This window comes from Bombina bombina, chromosome 7 (assembly GCF_027579735.1).
Source record: "Bombina bombina isolate aBomBom1 chromosome 7, aBomBom1.pri, whole genome shotgun sequence".
In the NCBI taxonomy this organism is placed as follows: domain Eukaryota; kingdom Metazoa; phylum Chordata; class Amphibia; order Anura; family Bombinatoridae; genus Bombina; species Bombina bombina.
The window spans coordinates 349,316,921-349,331,801 of record NC_069505.1 but is presented as its reverse complement, the minus strand read 5'-3'; the positions used below and the strand labels follow the sequence as shown (position 1 = coordinate 349,331,801).

Here is a 14,881-nt window from a genome sequence, read left to right as displayed (position 1 = left end):
TGGGGGCGGAAGATTAGGGGTTAATAAATGTAGGTAGGTGGCGGTGATGTTAGGGACGGCAGATTAGGGGTTAATAATATTTAACTAGTGTTTGCGAGAGACGGGAGTGCGGAGGTTTAGGGGTTAATATATTTATTATAGTGGCGGCTATGTCCGGTTTGGAAGATTAGGGGTTACAATTTTTCTTTTAGTGTTTGCAATGTGAGAGGGCCTCGGTTTAGGGGTTAATAGGTAGTTTATGGGTGTTACTTTTTAGCACTTGGGGTGGGGGGTTTAGATTAGGGATGGGCAGTAAAAGAGCTGAATGTCATTTTAAGGGCAATGCCCATACAAATGCCTTTTTATAGGCAATCGGTCGCTTAGTTTTTTTTAGACAGGTTTTTTTTATTTTGGGGGGTTGGTTGGGTGGGGGGTTTACTGTTAGCGGGACTTTGTAATTTTTTGGGTAAAAGAGCTGTTGTTTTTTTGTAATGTTAGATTTTTTTCTTTTTTTCTAAGGGTTTATTTAAATTTGTAATATAGGTTTTTTTATTTTTTGGTAGTGTTAGGTTTTTTTAATCATGTAATTTAGGATTTTTAATTGGTATTTTATTTTATATTAGAATAGTAATGTTAGGTTAATTTATAGTTTAATCTTAGTTGGTTTTTTTTTTATTTCACAGGTAAGTTTTTATTTATTTAAAGATAGTTATATTGTAAGTTTAATTTAAAGTTAGGGGGTGTTAGGTTTAGGGGTTAATAGTTAAATTTAGTGTTTTGCGATGTGGGGGGCCGGCGGTTTAGGGGTTAATAGGATTTAGTTTATTAGTTGCGATGTGGGGGGCTGGCAGTTTAGGTTTTAATAGGTTTAGTTTATTAGTTGTGATGTGGGGGGCTGGCGGTTTAGGGGTTAATGCTTTATTATAGTGTTGCCGATGTGGGGGGTCAGCGGTTTAGGGGTTAATACATTTATATAGTGTTAGCGATGTGGCTGGGCAGCAGATTAGGGGTTAATCAGTTTAATATATTTGCAATGCGGAGGATGGCGGTTTAGGGGTTAATAGGTAGTTTATGGGTGTTAGTGTACTTTGTAACATTTTAGTTATGAATTTTGTGAAACATTTTTGTCATTAGCCCCTAAACCGCCAGCCCCCAACATCGCAACAACCTAAATTAAACTATATTAACCCCTAAACCTAACCCTAACCGTAACCCTAACCCTAATACCCCTTAACTTTAACATAATTAAAATAGAGCTAAATTAAAGTTACAATTATTAACTAAATAATACCTATTTAAAACTAAATACATACTTACCTGTGAAATAAAACCCAAGCTAGCTACAATATAACTAATAGTTTTATTGTATTTAGCTTAGGTTTTATTTTTATTTCACAGGTAAGTTTGTATTTATTTTAACTAGGTAGACTAGTTAGTAAATAGTTATTAACTATTTACTAACTACCTAGTTAAAATAAATACAAACGTACTTGTGAAATAAAACCTAAGCTGCCTTACACTAAAACCTACCATTACAAAAAATAAAAACACTAACATTACAAAAAATAAAAAAACCTACCATTACAAAAAATAACAAACAAAATTTTCCAAAACAATAAAAATTATTCCTATTCTAATACCCTTTTTTTTAAAAAAAAAAAAAAAAACACCCCAAAACAAAAAACCCTATTCTATAATAAACTACCAAGGGCCCTTCCTTTTGTAGGGCATTGCCCCAAAGAAATCAGCTCTTTTTTTAGAAAAGAAAAACAAACACCCCCTAACAGTACACAAACCCACATCCCCCAAACCTACAAAATAAAAATAAAGTTAAACCTAATCTACCCATTGCCCTGAAAAGGGCATTTGTTCAAATTAGCCAATAGAATTTCAATAGCTCTCATCCTATTGGCTTATTTGAACAGCCAATAGGATTTAAGTAGCTCTCATTCTATTTTGAAAAGGCTCCCTAGTATTGAAGATTCAGCATACGCAGGCGACCGTATGAAAAGGATGCTCCGTGCCTGATGTCTTCAGGATGGACCCGCTCCGTGCCACCGGGATGAAGATAGAAGACAACGCTGGGATGAAGATAGAAGATGCCGCCAGGATGAAGATAGAAGATGACGCATGGATGAAGATAGAAGACGCCGCCTGGAGGGATGAAGACCTCCCCGCATGGATGAAGACTTCTCGCTGCCTGGATGTTCGGACTTCAGAAACTGTAAGTGGATCTTCGAGGGTTAGTGTTAGGATTTTTTAAACATTTTTGGGTGGTTTTTTTTTTTTAGTTTAGGGTTTGGGCTTTTCTTATAAGAGATAAATGCCCTTTTCAGGGCAATGCAAAAGAGCTAAATGCTCTTTTAAGGGCAATGCCCATACAAATGACCTTTTCAGGGCAATGGGTAGCTTAGGTTTTTGTTAGAGTTAGGTTTTTTTATTTTGGGGTGGTTGGTTGGGTGGTGGGTTTTACTGTTAGGGGGTCTTTGTATTTTTTTTACAGGTAAAAGAGCTGTTTAACTTAGGGCAATGCCCTACAAAGGGTCCTTTTAATGGCTATTGGTAGTTTATTGTAGGCTAGGGTTTTTTTTATTTTGGGTAGACTTTTTATTTTTATAGGGCTATTAGATTAGGTGTAATTCTTTTTTATTTTTGATAATTCCGTTTGTTATTTTTCATAATTTAGTGTTTATTTTTTGTAATTTAGTATTTTTTATTTTTTGTAATGAAATACGTTGTAATTTTAATAGTAGTGTTATGATTTTTTTAATGTGTATTTTAGTTTTCATTAATTGGTAGTTAGTTTAATTTTAGTTTAATAGTTATATTAGTTTAATTGGTAGTTTCCAGAAGGGCCTTGGTTAAGGGGTTAATAGTTTATGGGTGTTAGTGTACTTTGTAACAGTTTAGTTATGAGTTTTATGTAACAGTTTTGTTGCGTAAAACTCTTAACTACTGCTCTCTGATGGCGGTACGGATCTTGTTGTTATAGGGTGTAACGCAAGCTTTTTAGCCTCACCGCAAAACTCGCAATGGCAGCTCTATGGAAGTCCCATGAAAAAACATCATTTTTACGAGTGCGGGACTGACGTTGCGTTAAAGGCTAAAAGGCTTGCGGTACAGCTATATTGACACGAATTGTAATGGCTGCGTTGCTGTTTTAACGCTGAAATGGCAATCTTTTCAGCGTTAAAAGACGAACGCACAACTCGTAATCTACCTGAATGTTTGTTAAATTATGCAATTAATTTGTACTTTGGATAGCGTAATTAACATTTAAAAATACCAGAATGTTATATTGCAAAGTATGAAACTTCATAATGCCAAGTATCTGTCAAAATTTTCTTTGGAGAATACTGGTATTTGTTGTTAAAATGCAATGCATTTCTCAGCTCACATTAATTTCAGAGGTTCCATCAGCCAAATGAAACAGCAAAAACCTACACGGCTTGGAAACACGTTGCATTTTCAATAGTGGGTTATTTAATAAAGCTGCAGCTGTTTTTCTTTGACAGCAATGAGAGAAGCAGCAATGAAGACAAGCATGGGTTTTTATCAACTGGTGGACATCTGCTAACATACCCAGCATGCATTTAAAGTACCATTATGAGTGTAGTACCAAACGTGAGTATTCTGGAACATTTTTTTTTTATAAAGATATTTAATTGGCCATTGTTCAGCTTTTGATCTTTTATTCTAACAGCACAACTACATCTAAAATCTCCTCCCCATTTCTATGTTATGTATCAGAGATCCAATCCTTATTCTACTCTATGAGCCTAGCCATATAACATTAACCCTTTCGCTGCTAAGCCTTTTTTTCACCCCAGTAGTGTTGAGCCAATATTGAGCTTTTTTTGCTGCTTACAGTTAAACCCCTTTTCTAGTCAAATTTCAATGAGTGACCTATACAAATGATATATTGTTTTTTTCAACAGGCCCAGCAGATTTACAATATACCATTTTTATATTTATAATTCATGGCATGTAAGATAGTTGTGACCAAAACTGTAAAAAAAATGTATAATTTTTAAGTAGATTTTAGTAAATAATATTGAAAATAGTCATGTGACCACTACTGTAACTATTATCACCTTACTAAATCTTAATCAACAGTAGCCACATATGAAATAGGGGCCCATGCAGGCTTTTGGGGGTTATAATGTAGATTAGAGTGTCCCCATTGTGCAGTACACAAACAAAAGCACTTTTTTCTTGCAAGGTGCAGACTGTCCAACAAATATAAATATTTTTTTTTTAAAAAGGGGACTTGTCTACTGGAAAATAAATTCTTTTAGGGGTTTCTAGACATAAACATTTTTTTTGATGGTGCATATTCAGTACTATTGTAAACCATATCACTGTGTGTTTGTTTTACTTTAGTATTAAATGATCTGGTTTCAAGTACTGCTCCAAGACCAAGCAGGTGTTTCTCTCTTTCAAATAAGGGGTCTTGGAGCTTTGTAGCTGCTATGGGAGTTGAGATTGAGAGGTTAGAAAAACCTTCCCTTAAGCTCCCTAGCAGAAAAACCTTCCCTAAAGCTCCCTAGCAGCTACTGGTGAATCCTTAGGGCCTTTGTGACGTTACCGCGTGTGTACGTGGTCACATCGGCCGGCACTCCCATGAATCCTGGGAGTGCAGCCCACTAGGCCACCAATGACCCCTGGTCTGTAGCAAGGGGGATCACCGAAAATAGCATTTAATCGGCAATCCCCCTGCTTAACGAGAAGCTCACAGTCGCAGTCTTGTTTGCCTAATGTGTGGTAGTTTGTTTTTTTCCATAGTCTGATTTACAAATAGACGGTGTGAATCGTTAGTGCCAGACAGGGTCTGTTGGGTCCTAGGTAGGTAAGGTTTTTGTTCCTCCTATCCTAGCCTAGGATTCCTAAAATCTTTTAATTTGTTTCAATATTTTGATTTCAAACCCCTGTGCACCATTTACTTGTTAGGTACTATATATCAGTATATATCACTAGTGTGCCGTGAGAGATCCTCAGGTGTGCCGCGGCAGACTGACAACAGTGAGGGGGTGTCCCTCTTTCAAATGTTGAAATATTGAAATATTGGGAGATATGTGACATCATCATTTACAACCATGACATTGACATTCATTCACAGACAATCATTATGATTGTTTGTGAATGAATGTCAATATGTCATGTATAGTTTGTAGGAGGCATGGCATGACAGCACAGCACAGCACAGCACAGTGTGTGTATATATATATATATATATATATATCAACATATATATATCAACAGTCAGTGGTATAGCACTCTCAAATAAGGTCCGGGGTGCACAGCAAAAGTAGCAAACAATCCCAGAAAGAAGCAGGCGCTCTCCATTGTCAATTTAAAGTTATTTACTTAGTGTAAGTCTGAGGACGGGGGTGAAACCCCGAAACGTCACTAAGTAAATAACTTTAAATTGACAACGGAGAGTGCCTGCTTCTTTCTGGGATTTTATATATATATATATATATATATATATATATATATATCCTGTATTAGGCTACAATGTGTGATTTTCAAAAATTTTGGGATGGTGGTGTGCCGCAGGATTTTTTTATGTAAAAAAGTGTGCCACAGCAAAAAAAAGGTTGCAAATCACTGCTATGTAAAAGTAAATGTAATTATCTAGATATTATCTAGTGCCAGTTATTGCTTGTAAGATATATATAGGTTCATGAAATCAGCCTGCACATTCTTCATTTAAAACGTCCAATTTTATTCAACAAATTTAAAAGGATTGGTGGAGTGAGGGCTTGGAGCTCTTCGGCGTTGTTCCGACAGGACGAAACGAGATGTGGAGAAGCACCGGTGTACCAGTGTGTCTAGCTGTATCCATTAAGGAAGCATTTTACCTCTCAATGTTAAGGAGGTGAACGTTTGGATCACTGAGTGTGCTCTACCTTTTTGAGGTGCTGTAGATCACTGCACATTGGAGAGAGATCTCTCACGCCAGGACACCAACAGAGTAAGTTCTTTCCCTTAACTTGGGGTATTTCACATACAGCTGTACACCATTGACCACACTGCAGATGAACTCCTCTCCTCACTTACAGCGGCATTAGAGGCCAATATTCCAGGATACTTTTTGGTCCCAAGTGCTAGTGACAGGATCACTAAATGATTGAATCATCACTCTGTGTATGTTACTAGCAGCAATGGAGGAAAAATCTTTACTCTGTGTGCTGCTGGCACATAAGAGTTAAATCCTTGCTTCTACTAGGCATGAGTCAAAAGGGTTCCAGTAGAGAATTTTCCACAGGGCTCAAATTTGTCTAGAGTCTAAATTGGGGAGGATTAGGAATTTAATGTGTAATAAAATAAATCATCTAGGGGCGTGTCCGGGCTATGGCTGAAGATGGCCGCAAAACTGAGAGCTCTAAAGAAAAGATTTACAATCCACCTTGTAATCTAGCCCTTACAAGCCATCCGACAACAGAAAGGTGTCTTAAGACATAGAGGACGTTCTGCTGCACTGGATAATAAATATATTCTGGATTAGAGCTCCCCAGACTGGACTGCTGAGAGTTTCTGGTGGCTCCTGTGGAAAGAATTCTCAGCACCCCCCCCCGGGGAACCGGGTTATCAGAGATCACTACGAGATCTCCATATCAACTGCTCAGTGACCTACCCTAACAGATCTCCACTCATTGTTACTGTCTGTGCATTGCCGGGATTTACTAATATTGCCAAGATGTACAAGGCCCTGCAAAACCTCATGGATGACTTTGAACGGCGGATGTGCGACAGGTTAGATAACTTAATATTGGTCTGTCAGCAAGTCACTGCCGAGTGTAAGGCTCTGAATTCTACTGCTGGGGAATCCGGGGCTTTTACACCCCTAAGGAAGGCTGGGCAGACTGAAGTGGACGTTGCGGACCAGTGGAATAATACACAGCAGAGAGGCTTGGGGAGAAGTGCTAAGATGGCGTTGATGGCTCAACGAGGTCAGATGGTAGACCCACAGCCCATGGCTGTGCAACTCGATATTGTTCCCCTGCCTTTTACCTATGCCTATGCGGGGGATCTTTGCCTGACTTTGGCTCTGAGTTGGGGTGGGGTGATTGATCCCCTGGGGCAGAATACACAATACCAAAGATGCCATGCTGCGCCTTCCCCTTCCTTTCTCAGAGGACCGGAGGTGCTAACGGGAATGAAGATTCCCGGCAGAGACCGTAGCTTTTGCCCTGCTCACAAAGATTGGATGCCATTAACAGCTTTACTCTGCTGCCTCAGGTCTGGAGTGGGTTAACCTGAGCTCGGGTGAGCGTTTTACCATGGGGGAACTGAGGGACAGAGTGCCTACATGTCGCTACTTACCTGCAATCTAAACTTTAATTCTTTGGTGTTCAAGTCTATCATATCATAACAGTTCCCACAGCACTCTATTATATGTATCTCTCGGTAGATTTATCAAAATATATTCAGAGGTTCTACCTATGCTCCTATGTTTCAGTATGCAATCAGGATACCCTCAGATACATATGCATTTTGCTCCTGTGTATATACCATTTACTTTATTTACTGTAGGATCGCAGGATATATCTCAATATGTACATACTTCATTGGTCTAACATGTGCATGGTAATAATCTGTGTAAAATTTACATGCCTTAAAAGGTATCCCTTGGGATTTTGTGTGTGCTGTTTGGCAGCGAGGTAAATAATCTTATGCAAATGGTGGGCTGTAATAATCTTATGCAAATGGTGGGCTGTCGGCGGCCGAGACAGCACACTAGGTATGCTGATGTTACTCACTTGTTTTATAGGGGATTGCTTTATATACTTGCAAAGCATTGCCTTACTTGTACTCTGCCTCTCAAATTCCTAAAATCTGCATATGTTGTAATTCATGGACGTAAAATATTTCCTAAAGGTATGCAGACTACATTTTTACTATGTGCACCATATATACCCCACTATGATAGTATAATATACAGAAACTGTTGCTATGAGACAGATGGGGGTTCCTAGAATAGTTTTTGTCCCACAGAGGGTGCTACCCGCCTAGGAGAGGTATCGCTCACACTTTTATATATGGCCTTGCTTGCGTAGATGCTAGTACATAATTTATTCACTGTGCATTTTGAGGTCCTACAAGGGCATATAGCAACTTAAAGGGTACACTAAGGGATCTCATGCCTCACCTTATCACTGTATCCCCAACACTTACCCCTTACATATATTTCATACCTGAGGTCCATGTGTGGCCACAAATAGTTAACTGGGGTATGCTTTACACTAGCATTCATATACTTAGGGGGTTCTTCGCCTTTTCTTAGTACCCTATTTATGCGTGGGGCCCAGGAGTGGCCATGTTAGCATTCCCCCTATTTTGCACCCCCCATTTAAATCCGATATCTGTGGCACAAGAGTGGCCACCTTTTTTTTTCTTTTTTTTTTTTTTCTCCAGCTGGGGTGTACCTCATTTGTATTTTGTTTGTTATAACTTGGGGGGTTCTTTACTGTATTATTACATGTTGGTTGACTATTTGCAAATGTTTTTATATTGATGAGCTTGTTCAACTGTTACATATACTATATGCATACCCTACATGTGCCATTTTATTTAACTATGAGTTATGATGAATGTATTATGGACAAGTATAAGCCTGAATATACTAAGAAATTACTACCGAAATATAGGCTTAAAACTGGTTATTATTTGTTATATTACATGTTCAATGTCCAATAGAAAATGTACTCTCGTAAAAAGAGGTAATATTCATGGCTAGATAGTGTGCTTCCAGGTTTAGACCTGAATAGGATATATAGCCTTGAGGACATGTCTGTTTTATTAGCTGTATAAACTTTACTGTATGCCATATGGGCATGTTGCCATGCTGTTTTCTCAAGAATCTGTTTATGTATATTGTCTTACCTCAATAAAAAATATTTTTGAAAAAAAATAAAAATAAATCATCTAGTAAATAATCCTCATGTTTTAAAAATATTGCACTACTATGGTACTAATTATTCGCACTTTAAATTATAAATACACCACTTTCCTTGTTAAAACCTTCTCCTTTTTTTTTCAAATCTCTTAACCCCTTATCGTTTTCATCCACTCTTATTTTTTAACTTTTTTTAAAGGGACACTGAACCCAAATTTTTTATTTCATGATTCAGATAGAGCATGCAATTTTAAGCAACTTTCTCATTTACTCCTATTATCATTTTTTCTTTGTTCTCTTGCTATCTTTATTTGAAAAAGAAGGCATCTAAGCTAAGGAGCCAGCAAATTTTTGGTTCAGCCCTGGACAGCACTTGTTTATTGGTGCTGTCCAATCAGAAAGGACAACCCAGGATGTTCACCAAAAATGGGCCGGCATCTAAACTTATATTCTTACTTTTCAAATAAACATACCAAGAGAATGAAGAAAATTTGATAATAGGAGTAAATTAGAAAGTTGCTTAAAATTGCATGCTCTATCTGAATCATGAAAGGAAAAAATTTGGGTCCAGTGTCCCTTTAAGTCTCCATTCTTTTCCCTCCCCCTCTCTATATCATTCCATCAAGAACTTTCAATGCAGTTTGTTTAGTTTATTATTTACAATAAATAAAGTTGTAAGTTTATTGTTTTCTATAGTTTAATAAAATCTGTATACTTACATTCATTTCCTGTATTTTCATAGTAGGAACAAGTATTGTGAAAGGGCCATGTTTTCTCAATGCCAAGGCACATCCTTCCTCTAATTAAATAAAAAAAAAAAAAGCATGATAGTATAGCACACAAATTTTACCGAGAGAACTGAATACATTTGACATTCGTGATTTGCCTGAAATTTTATATTTAATCAAAATATATTACAGTATTGAAATTTTTTTGTCATGCTTTTTTATCTGAACAAAAGCCTGTTGTAGGCAGAATAGCCTTATTTTAGCCCCATTTTTCCATTCACTTTACATTATGTGAAATATACCTTAACGGGATATTCCAGCCAAAATTGAAAACCACATGGGTGCATTTCAGTTTTGAACAGAAGCAATTTTGTAATATACATGCATTAGCAAAAATGCTTCTAATAAAAGCTATAGCTGTTTTAAAAGTGTATTTAAGTATGCACCGTGCACCAGCATTTTAAACACAGCACTTGCTCAGAAAGCCTAAGGTGCTTGTACCATCTGGTAATGACTCCTTTTGTTAATTGCTGACATGATACAAGCCCCAATGATAATCTGAGTAGTTACTTTATTTAAAATGTGGGCGCAGTGACAATACCTAGCTATGATTCACATGCACGTGCAGAGAAAAATGTTACCACTAAAACAGTTATAACTTTTACTAGAAGCATTTTTGCTAATACGTATATATTGCAAATATCTATTTAAAGATTTAATTAATCTATGTGCATTTATATTTTGTCTGGAATGTACCTTTAAAGTAGTGTTTCTTAACTCCAGTCCTCAGGACCCTTAACAGGCCAGATATTCATTATATCTTAACTAGAGCACAGGTGAAATAATCAGCTGATCAGTAACCATGGTTACTAACCTGCTTTCAACCTTCAGGTGATTATTTCACCTGTGCTCTAGTTAAGATATAATGATCAGTAACCATGGTTACTAACCTGCTCTCAACCTTCAGGTGATTATTTTACCTGTGCTCTAGTTAAGATATAATGAACACCTGTCTTGTTAAGAGAACTGAAGCTGAAAAACACTGCCTTAAAGGGACATAAAAGTCTAAAATAAACTTTCATAGTTCAGCTAAAGCATCAATTTTAAGAATCTTTCAATTTACTTCTGGTTCTGTTATCAAACTTAGGGGTAGATCACAATGCTTTAGAAAAAATTATCAAACAAATTATCTACAAAAATCCCCAAAGACATTAATGGGGGTTTTCTACTAATAACCATTTGATAAGTTTTTATTTGTTACAGGACTGTGATCTATCCCTTACTTGGTGATTGGCGACTGCACTCATATGCCTCTTGCTCACCAGTTAGGTCCTAGTAGTGCATTGTTGCTCCAAAGATAGAAACATATGTTTTGATCTCAGATAAGAACCATAGGCCCAACATTTCCTAAAAGTATAAACGTATCTAGTGTGTAGGACAGCCTTATGCTTATCCTAGGCATTCTTTAAGTTCCTCACTGTGTTTGACACTACCGCCTCTTGTGGAAGTTTATTCCATGAATCAATCACCCTTACTCCTGAATCGACTACCCTTCAGCTTGAGATCATGATCCCTTGTTCTTGAATTTTTATTTTTATGAAAAATACTCACAGCCTCATCTTTAATAATACCCTTAATATATTTGATATAATATACTTGAAAGTTGCTATCATATCATCTCTTTCCCTTCTCTCCTCTAAGCTATACATATTTAGGTCATTGAGCCTCTCCTGGTAATTTTTTTTTTTTTAGACCATGTACCATTTTTGTAGCCCTTCTTTGCACTGATTCAAGTTTGTTTATATCCTTCTGGAGATATGGCCTGCAGAACTGCACACACTACTTAAGATGAGGCCTAACTAATGATCAGTAAAGTGGTTTAACCCCTTGAGTGCTAATGACGGCTCTGAGCCGTCACAGAGTTTCCCACTCTGGTGCTAATGACGGCTCAGAGCCGTCACTAGCACTCTCCCAACTTAAGGGCGATCGGTGCTGCATAATGAAAGGCATCGCCGGGGCTTCCGTTTTGCGTGGTGACATCACGTGCAATAAACGTGATGACGTCACCGCGCAACTTTATTTAACAATACCAATGTTAAATATAGGAGCAGGGGTCATGCTGCTTAGAAGCCTGTATCTCAGGCATCTAAGCAGCTACAGACCCCCAAGACCCACCGTTGGAAAGGTAATCGCCTAACCTTTCCAACGGTGTAAGTCTTGGGGATCTGAAATAAACAAAAAAAAAGTTAAATAATATTTTTAAAAATATTAAATAAAAAACCCTTTAAGAAAACCTTAGCACCCAGGTGGGAAAGTGCTTAGCACTCAAAAGGTTAAGAACCTTACTATTTTTGCTGCAAATACCTCTACCAATACAACCAAGAATTCTGCTGGCTTTACTCGTTGCAATACTACATTGTTTACTGAATTTGAACTCATCTGAAATAATAATTCCCAAGTCCAGTCCTCATTTGTAACAGTCAGTAAATTGTCATTGAGTCTGTAATTAACGTTTGGATTTTTCTCTCCTAAATCAATAATTTTGCACTTTGAAGTGTTAAACATTAGATCACAGTCATTTGTCAAATCCTCCAATTTTTGTATATTACTTCTGATTTTGTACACCCCACTGGAACATCTACTCTTTTACAAATTTTTGTGTCATCTGCAAACAGACATACTTTCCCCTGTAGTCCTCTGCTGATATTACTGATAAATATGTTAAACAAAACAGGCCCCAAAACTGACCCCTGAAGAACACCACTAGTAACTCTGCTGAATGTACTCCATTTACTAAGACACTCTCTCTATCTTTAAGCCAGCAAAACCTCATCCTCTGTCAAAAGATTAGTGCCAAGCAAATTGGCATTTTTTGTTGCATCCCTTAATATAGACATTCTATCTTCACAATCTTTTGTGCAGACAAAACAGAAGTAATAATTGAGACAGTCTACAATTCGCTTATCTCTTTCTACTATTCTACCATCAACTGTTTTCAATTCTAGTATTCCAACCTCTGTTTATCTTCTTATATATTTAAAGAATGTTTCATCCTTATGTTTTACTGACTGTGCCATCTTCTCTTCCACATGAGCTTCGACCTTCCTTTTTAAATGCTCAGTCTTTTTTTGCCAGAGTCTTCATATTTGCATATTATCATCTGACTCTGTGTCACTGTAATTTTTATAAGCTATAAGCTTTATCTTTACAGCATGTGCTACTTTTTTGGAAAACCATATTGGTTTCCTTTTTCCTTTACTTTTACAGACATGCCTAATACAGTGTGTGTTGCATCTAAAATGGCACTCTTCAAAAATTCCCACTGTTCTTGAGCCCCTGTAATAAGAGTTTGCCCTTTTAAATAGTTGTTTAGGTATTCTCCCATGTATGAAAATCCAGCCTTCAGATAGTTTATTATAAATTAACTTTCTTGTACTAATAAAAAATTTTTTTACACAGGTGGTAAACTGGGAATTAGATTTTTACTACAGTAATTGGAAAGTTCAAGGTGGAGTTCATTTACATTCTTTTCTATTCTGGCGTTCAGTATTGCAATTAGATAACAATTAGATTGTGTTGTGTAGGTGAGCAATTAGGAGGGACCCCACACTATCCTTCTGGGGGCTATTTAAAGGAATGTACATTAGCTCTGCTAGGTAAAAAAAAATTCAGGAGTTTTTTTAAAGTTATACAGGTATATTCAGTCTGTAAAGAAAACCTTTTAATTTACTTTTTCTTAAAGTGTTGTTAAATTTTAAAATGTCTCAGATAAAGAGCAATGGGTGCGTTGCACTTTTTTATTGTGCTACATTTTGGAGATTTAGGGACTATCCTGTCTGCAAGCAGTTTTCTTTCTTAAGGGAAGAAATAGCTAACCTTAAAGCTGCCTCAGAAAGAAACACCTCTACCCCAGAGATCATCAGCGAGAGGCAGATGGATTACTGTAGGCTCTGAAAGAGTTAGAGCAATAGACCAGAAGCATTGCCCTCAATCTCTGCCACTGCAAATCTCCTATGCCGCTCTTGCTGAACACACCTGTGATGAGGAGATTGCTTTTTTCGGAGCCCTCTGAAGTTGTAACAGGTAAGTCAAATCTATTGGTAAATGATTCACTGAGTAAGAAAATATGGCTTTAACTATGTGTTTTTTTGTTTTTTATTAATGTTTATTGAGGTATTAAAAAATAATAAAATACAAACATTTAAACAGAGAGGTTATCCAAGCATGATATACAATATACAGTTGCTTAAGAAACATCCATAAAAGCAAAAGGTATTTAACATCTAGTCTATGGAGCCTATCTATCAAGCTCCGTATGGAGCTTGAGGACCTGTGTTTCTGGCGAGCCTGCCTTCTCGCCAGAAACACCAGTTATGAAGCAGCGGTCTAAAGACTGCTGCTCCATAACCTGTTCACCTGCTCTGATGAGGCGGACAGGAATTGCCGGAATTCAACCTGATTAAGTACGATCGGGTTGATTGACACCCCCTGCTGGCAGCCGATTGGCCGCGAGTCTGCAGGGGGCAATGCTCTCGTATTGCTCTCCACATTCAGCGATGTCTGTCGGACCTAATCCGCACTGTCGGATCAGGTTCGACAGATATATGATAAATAAGCCTCTATATCTATCTTATACAGAGGAGTTAGCATGGGTGGAAAACCAAAGAAACCTCTATTTTATTATAATAATGTATAATATTAAAGGGATAAGATGTAAATATAAGAATCTACAAATTACACATACATCACATTCATATAATACTTTTCAAATATTAAGCAAATATAATCTCATATTCAAGGATATTTAATAAATTTTTATCTTAGTGAAATTTATTGGCATAATTCTCTCATCAGGTGTAGAGAGAGGAAAAAAAAGAGAAAGAAGAAAGAATTTATAGTAAATAGGTGAAAAGAGATATCTGTAGGGGAGGGCATACTGATTCTAACACTAAATAGGGTCATATTCACAAATTAAGAAATGGAGCTCCTCAGTGTTATGTACTCGAGAGACATATGATTCCATTGATTTAACGTATCGTAGAATGTCTACTACTTGTTCCCAGGTTGGTGGAGTTTGTTTTAACCATAACCTAGCCAAGGTCCGTTTCAGAGCTAAGAATAGATAGATGCAAAATAATTTCTGCAAGAGTGGTAGGGACTTAGGTAATATATGGAAAAGTCCTATACTTAGTGAAAGTGTAATGGGTATATGTAATGTAGTGCAATAATAAAAGGCCTTCTGCCAAATGGAAGTCATTTTGGGACAAGTCCA

The 14,881-nt window shown here is 37.0% G+C and overlaps 1 protein-coding gene across 1 annotated transcript in view; it reads right to left on the bottom strand.

The window, feature by feature from the left end:
• Positions 1–14,881, bottom strand: part of STAB1 (stabilin 1) — a 1,127,460-nt gene that overhangs the window by 804,365 nt on the left and 308,214 nt on the right. The window contains exon 11 of the mRNA XM_053721023.1: positions 9,601–9,680. Coding sequence (XP_053576998.1) covers positions 9,601–9,680 — 80 coding nt within the window. The remainder of the gene's footprint in view (positions 1–9,600; positions 9,681–14,881) is intronic.